The sequence below is a fragment of the Mastacembelus armatus genome, chromosome 12 (assembly GCF_900324485.2).
Source record: "Mastacembelus armatus chromosome 12, fMasArm1.2, whole genome shotgun sequence".
Taxonomy (NCBI): domain Eukaryota; kingdom Metazoa; phylum Chordata; class Actinopteri; order Synbranchiformes; family Mastacembelidae; genus Mastacembelus; species Mastacembelus armatus.
The window spans coordinates 19,051,070-19,078,704 of record NC_046644.1 but is presented as its reverse complement, the minus strand read 5'-3'; the positions used below and the strand labels follow the sequence as shown (position 1 = coordinate 19,078,704).

Below are 27,635 nucleotides of genomic sequence, written 5' to 3'. Positions count from 1 at the left end.
GTTTCCCCGACTCTCAAAAATAAATAAATAAATAAAAAACATTTTCTTTCAGTAGCCATGAGCCAAGTTTGTCATTTATTGATACAAATATAAAAATGAAAAGTTTGTAAAAATATGAATTTGTTACGTTATTTTTCAGTGTTTAACATGTTTCTACACAAAACCACAGACGGATGACAAATTAAAGGAGAACCTGCAGAAACGAGCAGATAAACTGATTGATCTGAACCCAGCTGATCAAATAACAGGAGGTATCAGTCCTGACACCAAAACCACCAGTCTCTGGCTGAGGACAGTATCCAAGTTCTCATGATTTCATCATTTCCTTCATGTTTCCTATAAATAAAATCACGTTCACTTTTTACCGACAGAAAAAATTCAGAGAAATGTTTAACTTTAACTTTGGTTGTGGCTCGTGAGCAACAGGAGGAAAAAAAAAAAAGTGTTTTATTGTGAAACATCGAGCTCGTAGTGTAATAAAGGCGAGCGAGGAGCATCCCAGCAGCTCAGTGCGGTTTGTAAGGCCTGGACACAGTACCAGTAGAACTCCAGGAGACGTGGCGGCTGCTGCACGAACAGTGCGTTAGTGAGACGAAGTGTTTTCTGCCAAAAACACATACCTGTTGTAAAAATAATGCAATTTGGGTTTACGGACAAAAGCTTGATCGGGTTTAGTCAGAGATGATGGTTTTTGTTAAGGCCAGGGGGCTTTCACTGTTGCGGCTGTAATAACAAACACGTGGCGAGGGTTAGAAACCGACTGTGGTCGTGCGTAAAAAATGAGAACTGCTGTTTGGAAACCAGAAACGAACAGTGGGCTCCGGGTTTGACGTCCGATGTGCCGTTGACTCATCCGTTGACCCCCGACCTCCTCCGAGCACCGACTTTGTCACTCGATAACATAATGTCTTCACTTCCCTCCTTTGATCTGGGCATAATTACGACGGACACTAGAGGACTTTGTCACTTGAGCACAAACATATGTGGTTTAGAGGCCCCCTGGGTCTTTCTTCATCTTCTTTTTGCAACACCTTGTCACCATTAAAAGCTGCCCAGTATCACCGTAAGTCCAAATGAAGAAGAATGACGTACGTCTCCACAGAAAGAGCTCAACAAGGTGATAAATCAACAGTTAATGTCGGGTTTTCCATATAATTCTGCACACATCTACACAAAATACCTTAACTGCAGTTACTGGGTCTGTGTAAAATATCCCATCTCTACTGTACCAAGCTGAACCAGCGCTGTGCTTCATCTCCGCACAGGCCAGTGAAGGGTCACAAGTCCCCAAACAGGTCCTCTTCTGCTGAACTTGCTGTGGCAGCATCCGCAGAGCGCTGGGGAGTCGGCTGCTTACTGGATCCTGCAGGGGAGTCGCTGCTGTGCAACACACACACACACACACACACACACAAAAAGAGAGAGAGGGGTCAGTGGGCTAATGAGGCTGGTTTACAGGAGGGTGTTCCTGTTGAGACAGGAACTGTATCATGAGGCCCACAAGGAGCAAGACTAGAAACACATGGGCAACTTTTATACCTGTGTGCAGATGGGTGGGTAGGTGTGTGTGTGTGTGTGTGTGTGTGTGTGTGTGTGTGTGCGTGTGTGTGCGTGTGTGTAACGGTGACTCAGCAGCTCCTCCATCTTCATAGGTCCACATCAAATACTTCATGTTCATCCCTGGTCTCAGCTCTACACAAGCTTGTATATTCTGTCCTAAGTGTGGAGCAGCATCGTGAGCGGTTTAAGGATGAGAAGGAGCAAATATCAGACGTGCACAGGATGAAGGAGGGATCAAGGATGGACAGTGGGTCGCAGAGAAAAGAGGGCAAGAGGGGACCAAGGGAGAGAAACTGAGAAAGAAAACCGAAATGTAGGCCAACTGCTCATCTTAAACATCTTTTGTACCTTTATATAAAACCTGCCTGTTTCGTCTCCTGTGTTTCAGCTCACAGGTCGACCTGAGGTCTTTCCAACCTACAGCAAGTGTCAAGAAGGAACAATTTGGCTGTCACTTCTTCAAACAGGTCAAGGAGCTGGTCTGGAGCTGCTGGAGGTGCAAATAGAAAATAACCAACAATAATATTGGACCAGTGTTGTGTTCAACAGCTGTTCCTGCTGCTGCCGAGTCACTTTTTTGCAGGTTTGAGCATCAGAGCATCTAAAACACTGTGGTAGTTTTACAGCACATACGTTTGTTCAAAGTAATGCCACTGCTATAATTTTACATTATCAGTCATAGATGTGTTCACATCAGCTCATACACGTCCTCTGTGAAGTTCAGAGCAGAACCTTTTAGCCAATTAGGACCAAAACTATAACGTATTGATCAAAAGTCACTAGAAGCAGGAGAGGAATGAGTTAAAAAACAGGGCTTGGTAAATAATTTAATTCCTCTCCCCCGCTGTATCACGCCTTCCACCTTTAGCCTTACTGCACGTGTGAACGGCCGATGAATCCGGTCCAAGACGACCACCCAGTAAAGGCCACGAGTTGCTTTTTGAAGGACCTCGACACATAAAGCGAACAAGAGACTTTCTCCCTCCAACTGTATCAATGGGAGAGAGAAGAAAAGACTGGTGTGAGGAAGGAGAAGAGGGGAGGCCCCGAGCTTATTCAAATCATTACCAACTGTATGAGCAAACGCTGCCGCACTGCTGGAACCAGTTATGAGGAAACAAGAGACGTGTTCACTGGAGATCTGTCCTACGCTGCCGTGGAGGACCACCGGAGACTTGGACACATGTCGGAGGGGGGACGTGAGGAGGGACGGAACAAAGTAGGGATAAAGAGACGTGAGGCTGAGCTCAAGGCACCAGGCTCACAGGAGCCCCCACACAGAGCTGCTGCATATACAACAATCATGCACCAGTTCACGTGTTAAGAAACAAAAGTGTCTGAACGTTCAAGTTGAACTTGAGGGCTCAGCCGCACAAAACATATTGTTTTCATTGAACCCCAGAGTCATGTTTGTTCTTTTGTGTTTTAGTTTGATTTGCCCAGGTGTTGAGATATGTCCACAGGTAACAGTGTTGGACACATGCAAGTTTTGCTTTTGCAGCTGATAAAATGTGTGTTTTCATTAACCAGCAGTCACAGCAACATTAAGCAACATTCACCTCCTTTAACAAAAACCTGCATTTGTATTTATTTTTCTAAGTCACCTGCCAGCCATCCCACCATGACAAGGGCCCAAAACTGCAAACACACACGGTCAAAGCTCGACCGTGTCTTGTAGTGATTATCTGCGATGGCTGGGAGCGACGTTTGATAGTTTACAGATCCAGGCCAAGGACCGAGTTTCTTTTAGTTTCTTTTCCTGGGAAAACAGAGCTTTAAGTACACAAACACTTAGATCTTGAGGACATGTTAACAGGAACTAGAGTCAGTCAGAGGAAAAAAATCATTCTGAAAAAGCTGCTTAACAGATCTGGTTGTTTTTAGGAAATTTTAGGAAATGCTCCTCTTTCATTTGAGAGTGAGATGAGAAAATAGATATGTCTGTATTTGCTTCATGGCAACAGCTGCCAGAGGCAGAGGCTCATGGGTATTTTAGGAAGTGACAGGAAAGAAGTGATTTCTCAGAAACTAAGATGAACTAACTGAAAGTGCTGGTCAGAACATAAAAATGTTGAATTATCTGGGAGACTCCTGTGCATCTATGTTCAGTAAGAAAACACACAAGGTTCACCAGGGTTAGACCAAAAGCAAAATTTCACTTCTGACACAACAAACAATGGAGAGTGAGAAAACAAGTATGACACCAAACCTGACAGTTACAGGCATTTTTGTCCCCAGAGCTTCTGAAATAAATGTTTCTCAAAATGTTGAGCAATTCTTCTAATTAATCCTCCTCATCTTCTGAACATCTGGCCCTAATTCAGTTTCTGCTCCTCCTCTCTGTTCTGGGTGGACGGCTTCCATGCAGAAGAACGTGGAGGTAACAGACCGAGGGCTGAGCAGTGACGGAGATAGAGAAAACAAAGGCTGAGTGTGAGCCTGCCAACAGCCCTGGCCCCCCACCTTCACATGCACCTCTCAGACAAAGGCCTCAGTCCCGCGGCCGCTGTTCGCCAGCTCCGAGGGGGAGCCGCTTCTGCAGCGATCAAACATCCAGTCGGCCACAGCTGCTTCCAGCTCACTGCTGCTTCTTGTTGCTGCACCAAGAGTTGGTAACGAGCAGCGGTAATGGGCACCACCGAACTCTACTGACAGCAGCTGGGGATGGATGGCACCTCTTACAGCCATCTGCACAGTTTAGAGTCTCTGGCGCTCGGAGAAGCTCGGACACAGTAAATTCACCCTCTGTTGAAACTTGGGCGTCATTTTTAAAAGGCCACATCCAAAAAGAAAGAGGTAAATGGGAGCTAGAGGCAGGAGGGCAGCAGCATTGTGAGATTTTGGATGTGCAGCAGATTCAGGGCTGCGTGATGGTTCGGCTTTAGACAGAAGGAGAACAGACACGACAGAAAGGAGAAAATAAGAAAGTTGCATAATTGTTTCTGTGAGACCAGCAACTGACTTTGGCTCTGCAGCACATGTCCTAGACCTCCCTTAGAAATCCCCCCGGCACAGCGTGTTCAGACCAGAGAATAGTAGCATTCACCAACATCCAAGAAATTAAAGGTCTGATTAAATAAACACACGTTCCCGAGTTTGTTCATATGTGTTGCAAACATAAAACTGAGCTTTGGAAAAACAAAAAGAACCATACTCCAACAACCAGCCAGTGAAAGCAACATGCAACGAAACGTTTTCACCTAATTTTCTTTCCCCACAGACTCTCAGGAACCTCTGTGCACACAAATCAAAGAGGCCACGGCCGAATGAAGACGTGCCTGCTCAGGATCCCAACACAGGACCAGACCAAAGTGTGAGGAACAGCTGGACCCCTTTCCTCAGGCTGAGCGCTGAACGGTGCCCGACTGGTTTCTAGTGTAGTTGTGGTGGGTGTGACTGAGCTGGGTGACCTGATGGATGTGTGTGAACTAGAGTAGGGTGCCCAAAGGTGCCGGGGGGGGGGTTGTTTAATTTATACTACTGCATCAGATCACTCCGTCATTTTAGATGGTAAACTCAGTATAATGTGAATTTCCACAGCACTAATTCACCAGAACAACAACAGAGCGACGTCACACTCGGCACCTGCAGAAATAATGTTTTCATACTTTGTGCTTCATAACTTAAAGGATTAGGTCGACGGTAGATTTATCTCAAACCTCACACAATTTTCCCAAACCTACTGTTTCTCCATGGACAGAAACCAGTAGTGTGTATTTGTTCGATTTCTTCTGAACAATATGATCGATCGACCTACCAAGATGAAGAGTATAGAAGCTGATTTACTGTTGGCTGGATGAACTCCTGATGTTTCCACACTCTCATTAGGAGCAGTGTGTTCACATAAAGTGCAGAGTGGAAAAGGTCCTTTCTCCTGAGGCTAACTGTACCAGCTGGGCCCCCTAAAGCTCAAAGAGATAAAACAGACAGAAAAGAGCGAATCTTGAAGCCCAGGAGCAGGAATCATAAAGCTGCAGGACAACGCTGGACTTTTATCACCAATAAACTCTGAATTTGATATTCCTTCTTAGAGGAATGTTGTAAATGTGATAAGGGCCCAGAGGTCTACAGATGGGAATGATGAATGGAAACTGCAGCTACAAGAGCTCGGCAGCTGGAACAAGGTCAAGCTCCTGTGTTTCTACACTTTCTGTTCAGTGCAGAGGTTGCATCTGCGCTCATTAGACCAGTTCTCCCATCCAGCACCTGGGATCAACTGGTTATTATAGCTGTTATTTATGAAGACCAAGCTGAACGTGTTTCTTCGTTATAGTGGGCTGTGGACACGTTTTAGTCCGACTTCCTGCAGAGCCAGAACCTTTGCTCACACTGATCATAGAAACCCCTGCTTGGATTGTCCAGTGAGAAATCCAGTACAGCGCATCTTCAACCAAGTGACGGAGAAAGGAGCATTTGTGCAGTTCTACTATGAACATAAGCAAGGGAAGATCTAATATGTATCAGACTGCAGGAAATACTCTTCATGTGTTATTAAAACGTACTAACCAACGCTGAGGACAGGTCTTCTGAAAGCAGCTGTGGTGGAAATCAGACCGAGGCAAAAATTTCTGACCTGCCAGAATCCCACTGAGTGTTTCGATAGTCTGTTCAGGCAAATGCTTCGCCGTCATGACCTCAAACTGCACGTCCAACAACAACCAGCCTGACAGAGTGCAGCCAGTTCAGGGCTAAACTCCGACTGAACCCAACTTCAGCCCCACAGAGCGTCTGTTTGAGTTGCAGTAATCAGTCGAGTTTCCCATCACACAGATTGACTATATTTCCACTTATTCCAAATTATGGCATTCACAGTAGTTTGTTTATTGTTCCAGCAGAATTAGAGACAAATTCAGCCCATAAATCAGCAGCATTATTAGCCCTGCTCTCAGACACATATTACTATATTATTATATTACTGATGCTGCTTATTAGGGCATCAGGTCAAACATCTAAATCAGCTCTTAGAAAAAGTTACAGCGTCAGGTTCAACAGCTGCCTCATTTAAAGATGACTTTACTGTTTTTTTGTCTCATGCTTTTTGTTGACTGTGAATGTAGAAACACGAGCAGTGTTTGTGTGGATGTTTCTGTACGTGCGTCCTCACTGAAACACACTTCGCTGCATTAACTCTCCCACATTCCTGCACACGTTTTACGCCACTGACTGTTTTGTGGTTTTGTGGTCAGCCAGCGGTTTACAACCGGCCGCTACCAATCAAATGACATCAGCTGAGCTGCCACTTCAGCCTTGTGCTGCCTTCACTGGCAGCTCAACATCAGTTTGAGGGAAAACCATCAGGTCCAAAGAATAAAATCATTTTAGGACTTTCCCATTTAAATCAGATACTAAGGGTGGAGACAAAAGAGAGGAGTTAGCAAAGAAAAATGATAAACATGATCATCTGTACATAAAGAAGGAAGGAATAACAACAACATGCATTTAAACAGGCTGTCTATGTGCTATTTTAGGTTTAACGTGCTGCATCACGCCCTGTATACTTAGTGATAACTGTGAGTTGTTTACTAGCTACAGCTGCTCCAAAAAAAGACATTCACTGACATCATAAAGCAGACGACCACTACGCAGGAGGAACTGCTTTTCACACATCGTCAAAACAAGCTACAGCAGCACAAACACTGCGTGGGACAGACGTGAGTGCAGACACACTTGTACCTCTTCCTCTGGGAGGGCGGTGGGTTTGGTTTTTTGACTGCGGCGTCTGGGGCTCTGAGGTGACGAAAGCGCCGCTTGCGACAGGGGGCCACATCTGTGATGTCGTCCAGGGGGTCGTCGAAAGGGCTCGGAGTAGACGACTCTGGAGGAACCAGGATTTTTGCATTGATAAAAGTGAGACATGCTTTAAATGATTCTAATTACCATAATTATCATAGAGTTCATCTTGTAATAATTGTCTCAGATCACTGCACCATCTGTGCTAATCTGCTAAATAAGTTGAAATAGATGTAAAAATGTTAAACTACAACAGTTTATAAGTTTATATTCTCAAATTTAGAAATGTCCCTTTAGAGCCAAACTCCAGTTTTATGCTCAGGAGACCTCAGGATAAAATAATATATGGCAACCTGCCATGATATGAACACACAGGTGGAGTAGTGAAGTGCCTGAAGTGAATCAATCCTGGAAAATATAAAGAATTTCAGGTTTTATTCATTAACATGTCATTCTTTCCCAGTCTGGGCCAGAGAAGTGGCAGCCATCATCCGTTTGTGTCCACAGGAACAAAATAAGTCCTTTTTACTGGGTGGGGATGATTAAAAGCAGCTACGGGTTGTTTTTCTCTTGGATCGGAGCTATAAACTCTCAGTAACACCTCTTCCACCAGTAGGACCACGGTCTCTTTATGAACTAAACACCACAGAGCCATGAGCTGACAGAGTGAAGCCGCTCATTCCCTCTCCTCCTTCCAGCTGACTCACTGTCGTAGCAACAGAAACAACACAAACGCTTGGAGCTTTTCCTCATCAGGCGAAGGGGAAGGCCCAGGAAAGCGGAGGCACTTACGTCTCCCCCAAACAGCCCTGACGTATGAAACAAACCCGACGTGGTTCTGGACGATTTAACGCGTGTGAGAAAGTGGAAAAATCAGGCCCAGCTGAGAGGAGGGCAAATCACTCCCCCTGACAGCCAGGTTCACTTTCATAGCTCTGCTCAAATCCATCTTAGTGGAACACACACACACCTTCAGCCCATTCATCGCGCCTCCTACTGATGGCACATTAATCATGTCCGGGCCATCGGGGAGCAGAGCCGTGGAGGTTGATGAAGTGCAGTGTCAACGTTAGAGGCTGCTTGCATTTAAAAAGGTGTTTTGGGGATGTAGGTGCCCCAACACTGTGAATTACATAACCCCCTCAGTGACGTCATGGTTCGTTTCTGGGTATGAAAACAAAGCAGTGGTGCAAACACACTCAGCTCCATGACAACTGCTCCCCCGAAATATTCATGACAAAAGGTGAAAACACTTAAATACAAAACCCTTAAAATGAAGTTGTCAGGTTCCAGATGTCACTGACTTTGAAGCAACTGTGTGGTAATTTGGGGAATTTATAATTTTCCTTATTCCGTTAGTAACCAGCAGTATTTTAACCAGAGTGTGAGGACTGCGTCTTGTCCTGGGTGTACTTTGCCTATTGTTTGACACATATGTAGTTTATGTCTTTGGTGTATAAATATAATGTTTGTTTGTGACCCAAACACACTCACTTCTGGTCAAACGCCCTTTAACATGAGTCATGTTGGCAAAAAAATACAGATAATCAATATTTCAATCAATCAACACGTCCGTTTAAAACAAACAGATGTGAAAAATGGATTGTGAGATGTTAACATGCAACATCTGGAAGCACAGGCTTATAAATCCACATCATGTATTAGTATTGAAATAGTCCTGCTGCAGCTCCAACTGATTTGGAAATGTACTCGTTAAAGGTCTCTAAACAGAAAACATCAAACTGAGGCTCCAATTCTTAAACAATGTGTGTAGAGTCTGTACTGAAACCAATTGAAACTGAGGGAAACACTGACTCTTGTTTCGTGAAGATTGTTTCATACAGACGCCTGGTTTTCTTTGATTATTCACATTCGAGGGGTTACTGCGGGGCAGACGGTGCAGGAATGAAGGGGACTCCACAGAGATCTTACCCCGGGTCGGTATAGTGGAGGCTGGAGTCGACCGCACTTCCCCCTGCTCCTCATCGGTGGTTCCTCCATATTGATCCTCCTCCTGACCTGCAGTTTGGTCTGATTTCTTACTGAAATCTTTCTTTTTCTGGTTCTCAGAGCTCCTGCAACAGAGACCACACACTTTATTCAGTATGAAAAATGATGGTTTACATTTCATCATGAAAGTATCATAAAATTAATGTAACACTGATTCTACTGTATATTCCTGTTACAACACACTTGGAGATGAATCACAGGATTGCAGAGTTAAGGGAAATAGAGTCAAAGCCTCTTGAGAAATTTTCTGACCTCCAAAGAAAACGTTCATGGGCTCACTGCAGACGGTGTGCAATACCTTCAGGGTCTTAAGAAAACATTTTTTTAGTCACCCCCGACTCTCTCTACGGTCGTAAATTTGAAAGGCCAGTGTTGCTCAACTGGATGATTATACACCTATATCATGTATGTGAAATATGTCTTCTATCAGCAGTGCAGGAGCTGGACTGAGTGACTGCTGGTCAGCATGTTCTGTTTACAAGCTGCGATTAATCCACTGTTTCATATTAGCAACAACAGGAAGAGGAAAATCTGTAACTGAGAACACATTAATGAATGTGATCGCCCATTTTAACGCTGACATGCAGCTGCTGTCATTCACCTGTACCAACGTCCTGACTATAAAATAATGACTTTACTAGACAGATGTGTGTCTCAGTCCTCAGCAGATGCTGACTGGGTGGAGTTTAAAGTGTTTTCACATTGTTCAGGTGTTTCACTGCAAACCCAAACAACCTGAAAACACTAACGTCAGAATCGTAAGTCGCTTTCACATAAAATCAACATTTTAAATTCAGGCACCTTGATGTAGACACAGTCGTAGTTTTAGTGTGAGCACTTAAAACAGCGTCACTTGATATGCAGACACGGAGACTTGTTATATGTCATTTGAAGTGCTGGAGCTGAAAGTAGTTAAAGTGTCAGCTGAAGAGTAAAAGATGACAGCTTTTAAAATGCCACCTGCAGTTTGTGCATTAACATTTTCTAATGCCAAAGCAGCTACACAGGGTTATTGGGTGAAATACTAAAAGCCTGTAAAGTGAAAACGAGCGGTCTACCTCGTCTCCTGCAGGTGTGTGACCGTTTGCTGCAGACTGCGGATCTTGGCTTTCTTCTCATTCAGCACCAGGACAAACCGAGAGTACAGCTCTGCCTCCAGGGCGTCTTTACCATCAGCATATCGCTTCAGCCTTAAATATGCAGAAACACACAAATATGTCCAATAAATCTAAAAGTCACAGCCCTGAGACATGTAAACGTCTTAAATGTCTCCCTGTTGTAATATAAACTCCACTAATTATTATTAAAAGAAGTTAATCATCAGCAAACTATGGAATCACAACAGCACAAACAGTCGATTTTCCACCACAGCGCACTTTGAAGTGGTTTAGTGTATGCAGAGCCTCAAAACCACCACTTAGTGTCATAAATATGTCCAAAAAGCCCTTTCTGGTGTGAAGAATCAGCCTCTATCCCTCTGTGGTTTTGGTTTGGTTGTGTGTTTACTCTGCAGTGATGCGTTGCTGTTCTGCTCTCAGTCTCTGGTTCTCCTCCTCCAGTGTCCGGTTATGGCGCTCCAGTGTGTTTCCCCTCTGCAGACTGTGGATCAGTAACTCCCTCACTGCCTCCGCTGGCTCTGGGTCGGCCTTCAGCAAAACAGAACCCAAACTGAACTGGAAAGATGAGAAAAATATATGATTACAGTAGATTTAACAGCTCTATGAATCTGCAGCTGTAAATTACACGCATCTTTGTAGGATGAAAATGTTAAAGGGATTTTAGTCCCTTAAATCTGGATACTGAGCACTGGCACTAAAAGACCACTGTCCCCTGGAAAACACAGTTTAGTCTGAAACATGTTTACGCACAGATAAGAGGTCACAGAACTGTGACTATCAGCACTGACCTCTCTGACCATCAGCTCCCTAAATAACTGACCTTATGAAGAGAGACACAGCTGTGTGTCTGCGGAGACCGGACAGAGAAACAGTAAAACCAAGCCGGACTCACACAACAAATCCAGCGATTATACTGAACTGACAGACACGAGAGACGAGTCCAGTCAAATTTCAAAGTGTAATTATTGAAATTGTTGATTGAATTTTTGTGTTTTTTATCTAAAAATTATAAAATCTTCTATTTAAGTAATTAACTGAGATGCTCAGCTGTTTACGTCCATTGTCATATCTTCACTTTTCCTCCTCATCCTCCCACCCTTTGTGTTTCTCCAACAGGTCGGGTTGTTTCCAAGCATCTCATATTTGCCAGCTATTACTTAGAAACTAAACAGACTAAACAGACTAAACAGCCAACAGGAGAGATGCTGGTGAGTGAAAACACCAAACCCTTCCAGTCGTGGCCTCAGTCGCCATTCGGCTCTTCTCAGTCACAATTTTACCTGTTCACAGCACGTCAGCTGTCACCTGATCGCTCACATTGGGGAAGTGGGTTGTAAAGCACTGGTCTGACACACCAGTGTGTTGGCCGACACGCTGGTGATGTGGGAAAAGGTTTCTGATGCAGTCATACAGACGCTACTGTTTCAAAAGCTGCGTCTGACTCACCGATGCACATTCATTAACTGCTGGACACTTTTATTTGGGGAGAGCCCTGCGTGCACGGCTCCACCTATTCTGCATTTACTGCAAACTACTGGAATTTAAGACGTGAGGGAAGCTGGGTGCTGTAATTATGGTGGATTATTAAGCTACATAAGGACATCCACAGTTTCAGTTTTCATTTTCAGAAAATAATAGTTTTGAGTTTTGTTTTGATTAATTTATTAGTTAACATGGTAGTAGTTTCATTTTTACATTTTGCTGGCAGGGCAAAGAAAACGTCTCAGGGGTTTTAAACCTCCTCGAAATCAATCAGGAATGAAGCTAATTAGTGTTTATTCATCTGTGCTGTTAAGTTTATTTGCACGTCGAAGTGCTGAAAAGTGAGGAGCTGCACAGGAAATATGAGCCACAGTGAAAAAGCAGCTATTTTTTTTTTTTTTTTTTGTAGCACAGCTGCAGGCACAATAAGACCTATTAGCTGTACGAGAACAAAATCCCCCTCTGAAATGTTAAGGAGTACAAGTATAAATTATGTATGGAAACACTCCAGGAAAGTGCAAACGCCTCACTTTTTACTTAAGCAGTGTTTGTGTAAATGTACCAGTCACGACTGTAGATGGAAGAAATCTTCCTGCTGATGGTCTTTGTTTATAACAACCCAAGGATTTGTTGAAAAATGCACTGTAATTGATTTATACATTCACAGTGACCATCTGATCATGATTATACTACACAGAACTGCATCGGTTGTGGGAATAAGGTTTACCCTTTAAATCTGTTCAAGTCAGTGGATTCAATAATGGAAAACATTTGCAAAACACAACATTAATACCAAATGTCTCAGTCATCACGAAGAGAAACACGTCTTATGTCTCAGTGCTGCGGAGAACACGCTGACAACTTCATGAGCATCGACACACGTCTGGTATGTTAACCAGCTCAGGTAACAGCTGCACACGTGTGAGCGTCTCCTCTGCAGCGCTGGACAGGAGCTGTGATTAGAGAGGAATGAACAGGCCTTTCATTATGACTCATAACTTTACGTTCGTTGAGCAAGAGACTCGGGCGACGCATCGCAGCACACTTCTGTAAACCCCCCGTTTCCCAGGGAGAAGCATCGATTCATTTCCCTTTTGCCGCAACAGATTTCCATTCTGTCACAATTACCACGGCAACAAAGGCTTTGTGTCCAAACCTAGAGGGAGTGTGTTCCCACAACCTGACCCCTGAGCAGAGATTGTTCAGCAAATTGGCAAACACCATCATGTGTTCAACTCACAGCAGAACAGATATATTACATCTAGATCTGTTTAACTCAAATGTTAGTTTCTGTTAGCAGACGTTTGCTGTGACAAACTTCTTTTTCATTCTTGGATAATCTGAAGATTTTATCTTTGGTCTGTAAAATGCAAACGGTAAAAATCTTCTTAACCAGTCTCCTTTTGGCTGTGCAGCAGTTTAAAACCAAAAATATTAAATCTACTGAGATGCTTTCAACACTGATGCTTTTATTTTCACTGTGGTAGATGTGTTTGAGTGACACTCACTGAGATGTCCTTCTGCACCTTCTCATATTCCAGTTTAAGGGTTGAACTGTCCTTCTTTGCAGGCGGTGTCAGGGTGAAGCTGTACATGGAGCTCTCAGTCCCCGTCAGCGCCACCTGGAGGTCCTGGATGTACTTGTCCATCTGCATCTCCAGCTCCTCTGCCTCCTGACAAACTGCTGCCTCGGTCACTACACAGAGACAAAGACTACAGTCACACCACAGGAAAGATCTGGGATCACAAAGAGGACAAACCCAAATTAGCCTGCTGGAAATCTGCAGAAAGTGGGAACAGAATACAGCTAATAAAAACCATCATAGACAACAGGAAGATAAACATGTCAAAACACCACAGATGGTGTTGAAGCTCCAACGATCTACCAACTGTCAAAAACTCTCTCTCCTCTTAAATCTGTGTTACGTATCACATATAGCAACCCCAAGAAAGTGAGTAATAAAGTCCCCGAACATCAGGCTGTGATGGGGCACCAAGAAGCTCTTGAGAAAGATGTTTGGTCGAGGCTGGTGAGTGTATCCAGGTACCAGGTGAGCATTAATCTGTCAGCTTGAACATGTTAAGGTGCGAGACAACGTGCTGAGTGAGATTTTTACCTTCCCCTCTCCACGCATCCTGTCCATCGGTGAGCAGCAGCTGGAAGCCTGAGGCCAAGCTCCGCCCCTTCCAGTCCACACGCAGGAAGTAGGAGGAGTCTGGCTCCGATGAGATGCAGATTTCACGCACAGACACGTGCATCCCTGCGGATTCACACACAAAACAACAACCGGTCTTCAGCACATTGAGCTGAACATCCATCTATGTGTTTAAAGGTATTAAGTGTTGGCTCATGTCTCAAAGTCTGATCCAATCTGAGAACTGAGGACCTGTGTCCATAATCTACTAGTTTTTTTAGTCCTTGCACATCAGAGCATCTCCAATCAGATCTATGTCATTTCCAGGAAAATAGTTGTATTTTCTGCTGTTTTCTTATTTAGTAGACTTGTGATGATGGCTTGATGGATTGTTGGAGGTTGTTGGACCTGATGGAGACTTTCAGGCACCTGTCCCAGCCTGCTGTTCACGTGTCATCCAACACTACATCTCCCGTCATCGCGGTGGTTCTGGTTTTCCTGCAGCTGCTTTCATATGCTGCATATTTACAGTCTGCATGTAGCAGCGTTTGCAGGAGGGCGAGCTATTGTTTTACTGAGATTATAGAAGACATACTGAGGATCCGTGGGGAAAATGGATCTGTAAACTATCAGGGACCACATGAGGCCTGGCCACGAGAAACCTAAAAGCCTGCACAAGAGAAAACACACAGGGCCTTTGTTTCAGAGCTGCTAACTGGACGGTAGAGGGTGTGCACGATGGGGAAACCTTTCTATGCTGGTCCTAAACTGACCATGATCCTCAGCTAACCGAGCTCCTCTGACCAGTAACCTTCCAACCACAGCTTCAGCCAACTGGTTTTGGAAGCTCCTCCATGTACAGAAGCACAAACCCTGAGCTGGTGTAAGAAACACACTGTGTAAACAACATATATATATATTTTTGTCATTAACCTGGGAGACAGAAAACAGCTTTATCATCGGTACAGTCCATCATCCTTTCACACATGCTGCAGTAACTTCTCCGCTAAACGTCCAGTGTGTTCAGTCACACACAGACAAATCACCTCCTGCACATTCAACCCAAAGCATCAAACACACAAGTTCAATTAAAACCATCACAACCATCGTGACTGTGAATAGAAACCAGTTTGTCCCAGTTCAGAGGACAGAAGCAACATATTCAGTCCAGTGCTTTTATTCATGTACAGGTTGTTTATGTATTTCATATACCTGCTGTCTCCTCACATGTTATAGGACTGGAATTACTGAGGTCAAATGAAGTGTCCCTACTACTTTACTAGTTTGCCTCCCCCTAATGGACCAGTATAACCAGTACAACCAGTAAAACCGCCACAAGTCGCTTACAGCCACTGAACTGCGCTTTACTGGTTACACTGGGTCCTTTAACTGGTTTTAGACGGTTCATAATGTTTCAGGCTGAATACCAACATCTTTAATGGGCTTTGTTGTTTATTTCTTTCCTCCTTTGTTTGTTTTCCAGTTTGAGCTGAAACCACAGCACAAACTGGAAAACGCGCACGAACCGTGACACGCTGTTTGGAAACGCACCGGGTTTTAGTTTCTGTCTCACCTGCAGCTTCGCCGTGTCCGTCTCACCGCTTGTCCTGCGGAGAAAACTCTATGTTTTATTTATTTTTATTGTATTTATGTTTTATTTTCTCCTTTTGTAACGAAGCGGAGCTGTGCCGCGAAACAGCTGGTTATGACGTCACCGCGACGTCATTGACAAGCGACGCAGCCGAGCTGCTGCTTAAAACAGCAGTGGATTGAAAAAAAAATATATAAATAATAAAATAAAATAAACATCAAATATCAAAAATAAATAATAAAAAATAAAATTATTTTTTTTAATCATATACAGACAGAGAAATATGTCATCATTTATTCCTGAAGTTATTTTATTTAGCACCAAATCATTTGTAAACATGAAGCATTTATATTCTGTTTATTCCTAATTAATCACATGGAAGCTTAGATGTTTAGTCTATGACCAAAAATGTTCCTGATATAAATTATCTAATGAAAGAGTGTTAAACATGATTATGGTTTAACAGGTTGGACCTATTTGTTTCGATTTTATTTTTCTAGAACAGTTTAATTTTAGAGTGAAACATTTCATAGTAAAACACACTGTCGCCACCAAAACCTCCACAGCTGCTTCAGTAAAGACACTGAGGCTGCTTTGTTGTTTGGAGACGATTATATTTATGAATGCATTCACAGAATAGGTGACTTGAACATGACCTTCAAGAAGTAAAGCAGCAGATGAATCCTCATTCTGTGTAGTGAGGATTATTGGTGTAGGTGGGACTGAGTCAGGTTAAACTAAAGTGTGTGTTCATGCAACAATGCATTTTAAAGGCAGGTCTTGATGTCAGTCACTGATGTTATAGCTCATCCTTTTGACAGAGACAGAAAAACTAGGCAGCTTTTCTTTTTCCCTCCCAATGTCTCTGTGTTGTTTGTGTTTCAGAGGCAATAAGCTGTGTGGCACATGTTGCTGGGGGGGAAATGAAGAGATTATTGTGAGATCATGATTTAAGTTCTGCAAACACACGCTCTCTCCAAGAATAATTACTTTGAGAGGCTGCTCAGGCATTTAAGTGATTTCTATTAAGGAAACACACACACACATCAGCTGATTTTCTACAGAGGTTTACTACATGCATGTGAGTTTACAGGGGAACCTGTGCAGCTCTCCCAGGTGGCCTTTTAGTGCACGACCACATGTGTTGGACTGTGGGAAATATGAAGTCTCACTCACAGAAAAGTCAATTCTGGCTTGTCCACTTGACATTTCCAGTGGTGAAACACTAAACCCTGAGCCCCAACATTAAGCAGCTCCTCCACCTTTTTAATGCATGAACTGTCACATGTGTAAAAGCAGCTGAATCAACTAGTAAACACATGCAGCTGCAGTGGTTATTAGCTGTTTTTGTTGCTGAACACATTTAAGGAAGTCGCCTCTGCTTTTCTCAAAACACTGTTAAAACTACTGTTTACTATGAGCCTTTAAATAATACAATAAAGAACGTTTCCATCACAGTTTGTAGGTTTTAGCATAAGACAGACATATCTATATTGCCTGTGAACAAAGCTGTCTTACTCTATACTCAGAAAATATGGATGTATTCAGAGGCGATGGGTACAGCCCCACCTGCTGGCAACAGAGAGAAGTGTGGTTCAGTGGAGTTTAACTAAGTCTGGGATCTGTCTGTATTTGTGTTGTATTGTTTGTGTTTCCAGGACAGAAACACAGGAACCCGTCACTGGTCTGACCTGCATCCTCTGATCCCTTGCCCTCTCACAGTCTGATGGGACTCTGTTCTTCCATTGTCCCCCACAGTGGGATAATTGGTCTCTTCCAGCACCCACAGGACTCAGTAATGAAATTGTGCTTTGTTGTTCCTGTTAATCTGTTTTTATTTCTCATCAGTCCGGTCTTTATCATCATCTCTTTTGTGTCTTATACGATGTTCATCAGTGACTGTGTCCTGCTTTACTGTTACATAAGGCTCAGCTAACAGAATAATCTTTTACAGGAGACATAAAAACAGTCATGATAAAAACATTGCTTTATTGCTAATCCTTTTATTTTTAATTCAGTCCCAGGGTCCTTTTGGAGGTTGTCTGAGCCCTGAGGTCTGTTTTCTATAGAAGTCTGTCCGTCTATCTATCTAAATCTGTTTCTCTTGTATTTTCTCACAGTTCTCCAGATTAAATCCTCGGCCATGAAAATAAAAGAGGATCATGTCTTAAAAATTACACTTTCTTCAGGTACTCACCCTTTATTATCATTCTCTTTTTTGCAAAGTGCAAATAAATTTCTAAAGGAATGAGAAAGATCTAGATTTTTGGTTCTTGGTTTGTAGTTTAATCCTTTAATCAACTATAAGATCATAATAGGTCAATACTGTGTGTACAGCTTGTTACACTGCCCCCAAGTGGCCGGAAAATTAGCTAATGCAGGTTTCATTTTTCCACAGAGATGTTTCCACACATTAAAATTCCCATGTATTCATGTATTGATGTTCTTTTATGTTAGGAAACACAATAATTGATTTTAAACACATTGACACAGTGTCTGTAATTCATTAGAAGTACCAAAACACTCAGTTCTGGCCAGAGCCTCCTCCATCCTGCCTGCAGGCCTCCCTCAGTTAACCAAGCTGGCCTCCAGACGTCTCTGTAAAGCCATGTGCATTTGTTCTTATTATTGTTATTATTAGTTTAGATCCACTGTGGTCGGATGAGATGAAAACTTTGCTTTTGGAGAATGTTGAGCCATGAAAGAGATTGTTTTAGTTTGACTGTGCGTGAAACCTTTGTGTGAAACAATGCTCTTTTCAGTCCAGTAATGGAGATGGATCTGTGGTCGAACACACTCAGCCAACTCTGTTATTCCTAGACATGTTCTTTATATTGGCTGAGTGAAGCTGGGTTACTCAAGATCTGATGGGTTTCTGCTTTTTAATGCCTGTGGTTTCCTCCTGCCATTACACTGTGCTGAATGACAACCACTGTTTGCTTTCAAACACACAACTGGGGCTGATAGCTCATCACTATTAGAAGCCTCTTGTGTTCATTTGTTGGTGACTGGACACAGATTCATCTCCTGGAATAAAGAGTTTATTCACAGAGATGTAGAGTGGCTGACTCCAACAGACCTCTGGTGGACTGGAGATAGTAAAGGTCAGCAGAGCAGCTCCCCCTCTCCAGGGCCTGGGTCATTTATGCTCTTGAAAGGTTAAAAATTAAAAATGTGTAATCAATATTTGTAATGCCAGTCATCAAATAAAATGTAAAATCCAAAATAAACTGAAACGACTGCAAGATGAACTGGATGCCCTGGTTTTCAACCAGTAAGAGTGAATTCTAAGGCGGTGGAGCTGTTCTGTTTTCTGCAGGAGTATCATTTATGTACATGCTCAGTGTAAATCAGTGTGTTGGTCAGTGTAGGACTGGAGGATCATTCAGGACAAGTCTTTCGTTAGCTGGGTCACTAAACCAACCAGGTTATCAGTGTGTTGTTGGTCAAAACACACACATGCAGGTTGTGCACCAGCAGGGTCCTTGTCACTGTGTCTTTTATTGTTTGTTATTTATATAGTTAAATTCATTTTCTTGGTGTCTAAAAAGCACATTGTCCAATAAAGCTGATTCTGATTATAACTTATTATTATTTTTCTGATTATATGATCCCTAAACATCCAACACAGCCTCTGGTTAAAGAGTTCATACAGTAAAAATACAGTGAAGCACTTGTGTTTTGCTGAAGTCACAAAACACGTACAAGTGTGTGCATTTAGGTTCCACCTACCCCGCAGTGTGTGACTGCAGGTCCCCCCTGGTTTTCTGTAAACACTGACGATACGTCTGTCATTCATAAAAACTCTGCTCTGGGCATCTGAAGAGCTTCAAACGTGTCTCTGTCATCCTCTAGAAAAACACACAACAAGAAAGCCACAAACAAATTTGTCATTTGTGTGGTGAAATTATTAAATTGAGAGCTCACAAATTATTAACTGCATAGTGCTGAATGATGAGTGACTCCGACTGGGTTTTGTCCACTGCTTTCATCCAGAGCCTCGCTGGGCCCTTGAGTTAAACAGAAACACGTTTCAGTCCATTTGTGACGTCCTCTCCTCCGTCATTAACTGTAACTCTTCACTTTCATCTCGCCCTCCTCTGTACAACTCAGGGATCCTTCCTTCCGCCTGTTTAACAGCCTCAAGCACACACACATGTGCATGAATGTGCACATGAGTCAAGCTCTTCTGGATAGCTCCTGCAGTAATGACTTCCAGCTCAGTTTTTAGGTAACAATCATTTCCTGGTGTCTGCCTGAAGACAACCCCTGACCACCTTCTGGATCTCTCTGTGCTCTCTCTGAGGGTCAGTCCAAAAAGGGAACGTGGAATATTCCTTCGTCTGTCTGCCAAAGTCAGAATTTTTGACATGGGTGTTACACTGAGCCTTAATGCCAAACCCTTAGGGAATAGCTGGACAAAACAATTCTGGAACCTCCCTTAACAACAGCTCAACTGCCACTAATGTCAGCAGCAAAGTCTCTTCTGTGAGTGAGACCTGGTGAAAAATGTGGTAGGCTCACATATTTAATCAGTCACACAATAGACAATACAATGTCTATACAGTGTGCATGGAATGAAAATGCAGTTTGCCAAACTCAGGCAAACTCTGGGTGTACTGTGACTAAAATTCATAGATGATCTGGTCTGATAATTAATAGATACAGAAGAAAATACTTCACAAAGTACCCAGGAAGCTTATTGATGGCCCCGATGTTTATAAGGCTGTTTCATATAATATAATAATATATAAACTGTAATCTTTTTTTACTATATTTTCCTAAACTTTACATCCAGATTCCTTTACTGTATATTCATATACCAGTATGTTTTGTACTGTCACACAATTGCAAACATAAAAATACAAAGTAAATTGGTAAAAATTGCTTTATATGTTGCAGCCTATCTAAATCTAAAACACTGTCATAACTATAATTGATATAAGTGTAGTAAAAATATTCCCTTTAACAAAACATTTAGCATTTTAAGTTTCTTTGAGCTGGTTTTGATTCTGTGATCATTTTGATTCTTTCTGTGACTTTGAAGGATTTTGTGCTGGTTTTGTGTTTCAGTAATCATTTGCTTGACTTTCCCTAAACAAATGTTAACAGTCCTTTCTAACACACATCTGAAGCAGTGGCCCTCTGACCCTCGGGCCCCTGGGCCTGTGCTTATTTAGTGACTCATCCATGTGTTTCCATCACGGTGCCATGAGATGGACATGGGGGGTTAAGGTCAAGACAATTAACCTGTGAGGTTGCTGTGAAGTTTTGTTTCATCAGCAGAAAAGCTGAGAACCTGCTCTTAGGTTATACTTTCCTCTGTCACAGGAGGGGACAGGGATCTCACAGTGATTGTGGATGTTTACTGTTAAAAGGACTTCAGTCCTGCATTGAAAGTGTGTCTTCATAGCAAAACAGTTCTGGATTAAATCCCTCCCACAGTCCAAACACATGCAGGTGTTGGTTGGTGACTCTAAATTGCCCCAAGGTGTGAATGTGTCACCCACTGGACACTAGAATGATAAATGGACAGAAGCATTTTAAGGCTCTGACTGCAACCATATTTGTAGAGTTACCATAGTGACAGGTGTTGTGACACTGAGGCTGATTCCACAGGCCACTGCTCTTCCTGGACTGAGTCACAGCCTGATAATCCTCCCTCCTCTCTCACACACAGCAGCTCCACCTTGTTCAGGTATTTCTTGTTCCCTCCCTTCAGATCTACAGTTTGGAGATGGGTGTTACCAACATGGGGCAAAGTGCAGGAGCTGACAGGCCCCATTCACTGTACAGACACATGTTGTTTAGATCAGAGCTCAAACTAGTTTGACTTTTATAGAGTGGAAGTCACAGTTGCTGACACTGAGAGGTGAAATGGCGCAGAAAGGAGTTCAGCTGGACCAGGAAACCTTCTCTTGTTTGATCTGTCTGGATCTACTGAAGAATCCGGTGACTGTTCCCTGTGGACACAGCTACTGCATGACCTGTATTAAAACCCACTGGGATGTGGAAAAGCAGAAACACATCTACAGCTGCCCTCAGTGCAGGAAGACCTTCACAACGAGGCCTGTCCTGGTGAAAAACACCATGTTAGCAGCTTTAGTGGAGGAGCTGAAGAAGACTGGACTCCAAGCTGCTCCTGCTGATCACTGCTATGCTGGACCTGAAGATGTGGCCTGTGATGTCTGCACTGGGAGAAAACTGAAAGCCCTCAAGTCCTGTCTGGTGTGTCTGGCCTCTTACTGTGAGAAACACCTCCAGCCTCATCATGAATCTCCTACATTTAGAAAACACAAGCTGGTGGAGCCGTCCAAGAAGCTCCAGGAGAACATCTGCTCTCGTCATGATGAGGTGATGAAGATGTTCTGCTGCACTGATCAGCAGAGTATCTGTTATCGCTGCTCTATGTACAAACAGAAAGGCCACGACACAGTCTCAGCTGCAGCAGAAAGGACTGAGAGGCAGAGAGAGCTCGAGGAGAGTCGACAGAAAATCCAGCAGAGAATCCAGGACAGAGAGAAAGATGTGAAGGTGCTTCAGCAGGAGCTGGAGACCATCAATGGCTCTGCTGATAAAGCAGTGGAGGACAGTGAGAAGATCTTCACTGAGCTGATCCGTCTCCTGGAGGAAAGACGCTCTGATGTGAAGCAGCAGATCAGATCCCAGCAGGAAACTGAAGTGAGTCGAGTCAAAGAGCTTCAGGAGAAGCTGGAGCAGGAGATCACTGAGCTGAAGAGGAAAGACGCTGATCTGAAGCAGCTCTCACACACACAGGATCACACCCAGTTTCTACACAACTACCCCTCAGTGTCAGCTCTCAGTGAACCTACAGACTCATCCAGCATCAATATCCGTCCTCTGAGATACTTTGAGGACGTGACAGCAGCTGTGTCAGAGCTCAGAGATATACTACAGGACATTCTGAGGGAGAAATGGACAAACATCTCACAGGATCTGACTGAAGTGGACGTTTTACTGCCACAACCAGAGCCCAAGACCAGAGCTGGATTCTTACAATATTCACAGGAAATCACACTGGATCCAAACACAGCACACACACGTCTGTTATTATCTGAGAGGAACCGAAAAGCAACAGTAATGAAACAACAAAAGTCTTATTCCAGTCACCCAGGAAGATTCATCAATTGTTGTCAGGTCCTGAGCAGAGAGAGTCTGACTGGACGTTGTTACTGGGAGGTGGAGTGGAGCGGGTCAAGAGCTTATGTAGCAGTCGCATACAAGAATATCAGCAGAGCAGGGGAGTGGAATAAAGGTGCTTTTGGATTCAATGACAAATCTTGGGCATTAGATTGTCGACAAAACAGATATGAATTTAGGTACAACAACATCAAAACTCCAGTGTCAGGTCCTCAGTCCTCCAGAGTAGGAGTGTACCTGGATCACAGAGCAGGTATTCTGTCCTTCTACAGCGTCTCTGAAACCATGACTCTCCTCCACAAAGTCCAGACCACATTCACTCAGCCTCTCTATGCTGGAATTCGGTTCTACGACTACGACTACGACTACAGCTACGACTTTGACTATGACTACGACTACTACAACTTTGGAAACACTGCTGAGTTTTGTAAACTCAAATAAACAGAAAGTTAATCTTCTGATTTCTTGTTCTGTTGGTGTTTGAGTCTGTAGGTGGCGCTCTTTCCTGTGTCTGTTCAGCCATGGAGGAACAGTTGATGTATGCAAGATCTTCTCATCTTCATACAAATGTATTTTTCTGTATTTTTCCAGAACATTACATCTTGATCCCTTTACTCTCTGAATGCACTGTACATCCATATATCAGTATGTTTGGTTCTGGTGCACTATTTTGTAAGAATTACAGTTTACATTGATAAGAATTCCTCTGTATCCTGCAGCCTCAAATCTAAAACACTGTCATAACTATAATTGATAGAAGTGTAGTAAAAATATTCCCTTTAACAAAACATTTAGCATTTTAAGTTTCTTTGAGCTGGTTTTGTTTCTCTGATCATTTTGATTCTTTCTGTGACTTTGAGTCTTTTTGAGCTGGTTTTGTGTTTCTGTAATCATTTGATTGACTTTCCCTAAACAAATGTTAACAGTCCTTTCTATTAATTCGAATTATTACATTATATTATATCTATGTTATAATTAGTAAATGTGGTTTGTTAGGGCTGTTCAGCGGGCCAGAAGAGCCTGAACTGGGATCTTCAGGGGTCTCAGAACATGGAAGGGATCATGGATGTTTACTGTCAAAAGGACCTCAGTGAGCTGATTCCAAAGGCCCCAGAGACTCAGTCCTGCATGGAAAGGATGGGGGATGGGAGGAATCTGTATCCAGACCAGCCAAATATTTTATCCCTACATGTTATTAATGTGTAGGCGCAAGATGTTTTCTTATTCCTGCACATTATAATGTCTCATTCTTACAGTTTTATTTGGGCATTTTGATGTCAGTTTAGATTTTGCCTTTTAATAAAACTGTCTATACATTTTAGTTAAAGTCTCATTTTATTGTCTGATTTTTGTTAGTTTTTATTTAGTTTTGGTCAAAAAAATGAAGATGTTTCATTCTAGTTTTCATTAGTGACATTTTAGCTTCATCTTTCTTTCTGTACTGATGCTTCCCATCAATAAGGTTCTGGGTGTGAACCCTAGTGGACCCGGGGCCTTTCTGTGTGGAGTCTGCATGTTGTCCCTGTGTCTGTGTGGGTTTTCTCCTCCCACAGTCCAAACACATGAGGGTGTTGGTTGTTTGGTGACTCTAAATTACCCATAGGTGTGAATGTGAGTGTGTCTGTCTGTGTGTCAGCCCTATGATTGGCTGCTAATCTGTCAATGGGGGACCCGCCTCTCACCCACTGCATGCTGTAATTGGATCCCGCCCCTCCCACCCTGGAACAATAAATAGTAAATGATGGGAAAGAAGCGTTTTAAGGCTCCGACTGTCGCCATATTTGTTGTGCACAGTTACCATGGTTACAGGTGTTGTGTCACATGACTCCGCAGCTGATTCCTTCACATTGTGACTAAAATCCTGTTCGTGGTGTTTAGTGGGAGAAGCTCCGTCGTTGGACGACACTGATACAGGTGGAGATCTTTAGTGTACGTCTGTTAGGGGAAGGTTTAGATGTTGATGTAGAAAATATAAACTACTTTAGAGAGAGACACAAACCATGTCCCTGCTAACAACATGTAACTGATTTGAACACTTTAAGGTTCCTGAACACAAAATAACTCAGAATCACACAGCTGACTGATAGATATCATTTACAGCATGTTACTAATAATGTCTGCCTTTATAAAAACATACAAAACGTTTTCATTCACCTGATAATTCACTTCAACTTTAATATCAACAGTCTCTTTAAATTGTCTTAGAAGAATAATTAACTTACTTAGTGTAACAAATCAAATTCAATGTGTTTGGAACAGTGAGCATGTTACTTGAAATATTTCTCCCTGTTGTTTGTTGGTTTTGGCATTTCTGTGATTAGAACAAAAACAACAGGAAAGTCTGGTGTTTATCACTATGTGAACTGGACACAACGACCACACTGCCCCGTATTTCCTTGTTCCCTCACTTCAGATCTACAGTTTGGAGATGGGTGTTACCAACATGGGGGAAGTGCAGGAGCTGACAGGCCACATTCACTGCACAGACACATGTTGTTTAGATCAGAGCTCAAACTAGTTTCACTTCCTTAGAAAGTGAAAGTCACACAGTCACTGACACTGAGAGGTGAAATGGAGCAGAAAGGAGTTCAGCTGAACCAGGAAACCTTCTCTTGTTTAATCTGTCTGGATCTACTGAAGGATCCGGTGACTGTTCCCTGTGGACACAGCTACTGCATGACCTGTATTAAAACCCACTGGGATGTGGAAGACCAGAAACACATCTACAGCTGCCCTCAGTGCAGGGAGACCTTCATACCGAGGCCTGTCCTGGTGAAAAACACTGTGCTAGCAGCTTTAATAGAGGAGCTGAAGAAGACTGGACTCCAAGCTGCTCCTGCCGATCACTGCTATGCTGGACCTGAAGATGTGGCCTGTGATGTCTGCACTGGGAGAAAACTGAAAGCCCTCAAGTCCTGTCTGGTGTGTCTGGTGTCTTACTGTGAGAAACACCTCCAGCCTCATTATGAATCTCCTACATTTAGAAAACACAAGCTGGTGGAGCCGTCCAAGAAGCTCCAGGACATCATCTGCTCTCGTCATGATGAGGTGATGAAGATGTTCTGCTGCACTGATCAGCAGTGTATCTGTTATCTCTGCTCTGTGGACGAACATAAAGGCCACGACACAGTCTCAGCTGCAGCAGAAAGGACTGAGAGGCAGAGAGAGCTCGAGGGGAGTCGACAGAAAATCCAGCAGAGAATCCAGAACAGAGAGAAAGATGTGAAGGTGCTTCAGCAGGAGCTGGAGACCATCAATGGCTCTGCTGATAAAGCAGTGGAGGACAGTGAGAAGATCTTCACTGAGCTGATCCGTCTCCTGGAGGAAAGACGCTCTGAGGTGAAGCAGCAGATCATATCCCAGCAGGAAACTGAAGTGAGTCGAGTCAAAGAGCTTCAGGAGAAGCTGGAGCAGGAGATCACTGAGCTGAAGAGGAAAGACGCTGATCTGAAGCAGCTCTCACACACACAGGATCACACCCAGTTTCTACACAACTACCCCTCAGTGTCAGCTCTCAGTGAACCTACAGACTCATCCAGCATCAATATCCGTCCTCTGAGATACTTTGAGGATGTGACAGCAGCTGTGGCAGAGCTCAGAGATAAACTACAGGACATTCTGAGGGAGAAATGGACAAACATCTCACTGGTTCTGACTGAAGTGGATGTTTTACTGCCACAACCAGAGCCCAAGACCAGAGCTGGGTTCTTACAATATTCACAGGAAATCACACTGGATCCAAACACAGCACACACACGTTTGTTATTATCTGAGGGGAACAGAAAAGCAACAGTAATGAGACAACAACAGTCTTATTCCAGTCACCCAGACAGATTCACTGATTGCCGTCAGGTCCTGAGCAGAGAGAGTCTGACTGGACGTTGTTACTGGGAGGTGGAGTGGAGCGGGACAGGAGTTTCTGTAGCAGTCACATACAAGAATATCAGCAGAGCAGGGGAGTGGAATAAATGTGTATTTGGACTCAATAACAAATCTTGGACATTAGACTGTCAACAAAACAGTTATTATTTTAGGTACAACAAGATCAAAACTCCAGTGTCAGGTCCTCAGTCCTCCAGAGTAGGAGTGTACCTGGATCACAGAGCAGGTGTTCTGTCCTTCTACAGCGTCTCTGAAACCATGACTCTCCTCCACAGAGTCCAGACCACATTCACTCAGCCTCTCTATGCTGGAATTCAGTTCTGCGACTTTGGAGACACTGCTGAGTTTTGTAAACTCAAATAAACAGAAAGTTCATCTTCTGATTTCTTGTTCTGTTGGTGTTTGAGTCTGTAGGTGTTTCTCTTTCCTGTGTCTGTTCAGCCATGGAGGATCTCTGTGTTTCCTGACATGAAAATGTAAACTCTCTGTGCTTCAAATGTTCGATCAATATTTGTATGGATGTATTTGAGCTTTATTTCTCTCCCACTGCACAGACCTTAACAGAGACATCACCAAACTTTCTTCATCATAGATATTTTCTTCTTGCTGATTTCTACATTTATAAAAGAATCTATAATCACATTTACATGTATTTGTTTGACAGACCAAATGTTATTGTCTAAATCTATGAGCTGTGTGTTTACTGGGTTTTGATTTATTAGAAAATGATTTATTTCTACATATCTGAGATTTGGGTTAAAGTGACTGTGTTGATAAAATAAATCTGGTCATGAAATCACTAAACAAGAGTCAAAGACTTTACTGATGTCATCTGTCAATAAATTGAAGGTTTCCATAATCAATAGTCTCTTTTTCAACTCTTTTCCTCAGTCTTCATCCCAAAGTCTCATTTGAAGCTGATGGAGAAAATGTCAAACTAATATGAGATTATATAGAACTGAGGCA

General features: G+C 43.0%; 3 protein-coding genes across 4 annotated transcripts; 2 read left to right on the top strand and 1 right to left on the bottom strand.

The window, feature by feature from the left end:
* Nucleotides 1–62: 62 nt before the first annotated feature.
* LOC113124942 (DNA repair protein XRCC4-like) lies at nucleotides 63–15,750 on the bottom strand. Of its 2 annotated transcripts, none has more exons than XM_026298134.1 (8): nucleotides 15,609–15,750; nucleotides 14,018–14,161; nucleotides 13,409–13,596; nucleotides 10,807–10,973; nucleotides 10,359–10,490; nucleotides 9,223–9,365; nucleotides 7,234–7,375; nucleotides 63–1,380 (listed from the first exon to the last, which is right to left on the bottom strand). In XM_026298134.1, the coding sequence occupies exons 2-8, from the start codon at nucleotides 14,157–14,159 to the stop codon at nucleotides 1,278–1,280; spliced, it is 1,017 nt and encodes a 338-aa protein (XP_026153919.1). In that variant the 5' UTR covers nucleotides 14,160–14,161; nucleotides 15,609–15,750; the 3' UTR covers nucleotides 63–1,277. The 2 variants fall into 2 exon arrangements, with proteins under 2 accessions (XP_026153919.1, XP_026153921.1); XM_026298136.1 differs by having other exon boundaries at nucleotides 63–1,377.
* A 5,708-nt stretch (nucleotides 15,751–21,458) lies between these two features.
* LOC113125029 (tripartite motif-containing protein 16-like) lies at nucleotides 21,459–24,048 on the top strand. The gene has a single exon (XM_026298284.2). The coding sequence runs from the start codon at nucleotides 21,504–21,506 to the stop codon at nucleotides 23,226–23,228; it is 1,725 nt and encodes a 574-aa protein (XP_026154069.1). The 5' UTR covers nucleotides 21,459–21,503; the 3' UTR covers nucleotides 23,229–24,048.
* A 1,190-nt stretch (nucleotides 24,049–25,238) lies between these two features.
* Nucleotides 25,239–27,532, top strand: LOC113124451 (tripartite motif-containing protein 16-like). Its single transcript, XM_026297321.1, has one exon. The coding sequence runs from the start codon at nucleotides 25,359–25,361 to the stop codon at nucleotides 27,030–27,032; it is 1,674 nt and encodes a 557-aa protein (XP_026153106.1). The 5' UTR covers nucleotides 25,239–25,358; the 3' UTR covers nucleotides 27,033–27,532.
* The last annotated feature ends 103 nt before the right edge of the window (nucleotides 27,533–27,635 follow it).

Excerpts from the sequence above, each read along its gene's own strand:
- LOC113125029 (XM_026298284.2), top strand. The coding sequence starts at position 21,504 with ATGGCGCAGAAAGGAGTTCAGCTGGACCAGGAAACCTTCTCTTGTTTG.
- LOC113124451 (XM_026297321.1), top strand. The coding sequence starts at position 25,359 with ATGGAGCAGAAAGGAGTTCAGCTGAACCAGGAAACCTTCTCTTGTTTA.
- LOC113124942 (XM_026298134.1), bottom strand. The coding sequence starts at position 14,159 with ATGCACGTGTCTGTGCGTGAAATCTGCATCTCATCGGAGCCAGACTCC. Across the intron at positions 9,366-10,358 it reads ACACACCTGCAGGAGACGAG|GAGCTCTGAGAACCAGAAAA; the intron begins GTAGACCGCTCG and ends TCTCTGTTGCAG. Across the intron at positions 7,376-9,222 it reads CTCCACTATACCGACCCGGG|AGTCGTCTACTCCGAGCCCT; the intron begins GTAAGATCTCTG and ends TGGTTCCTCCAG.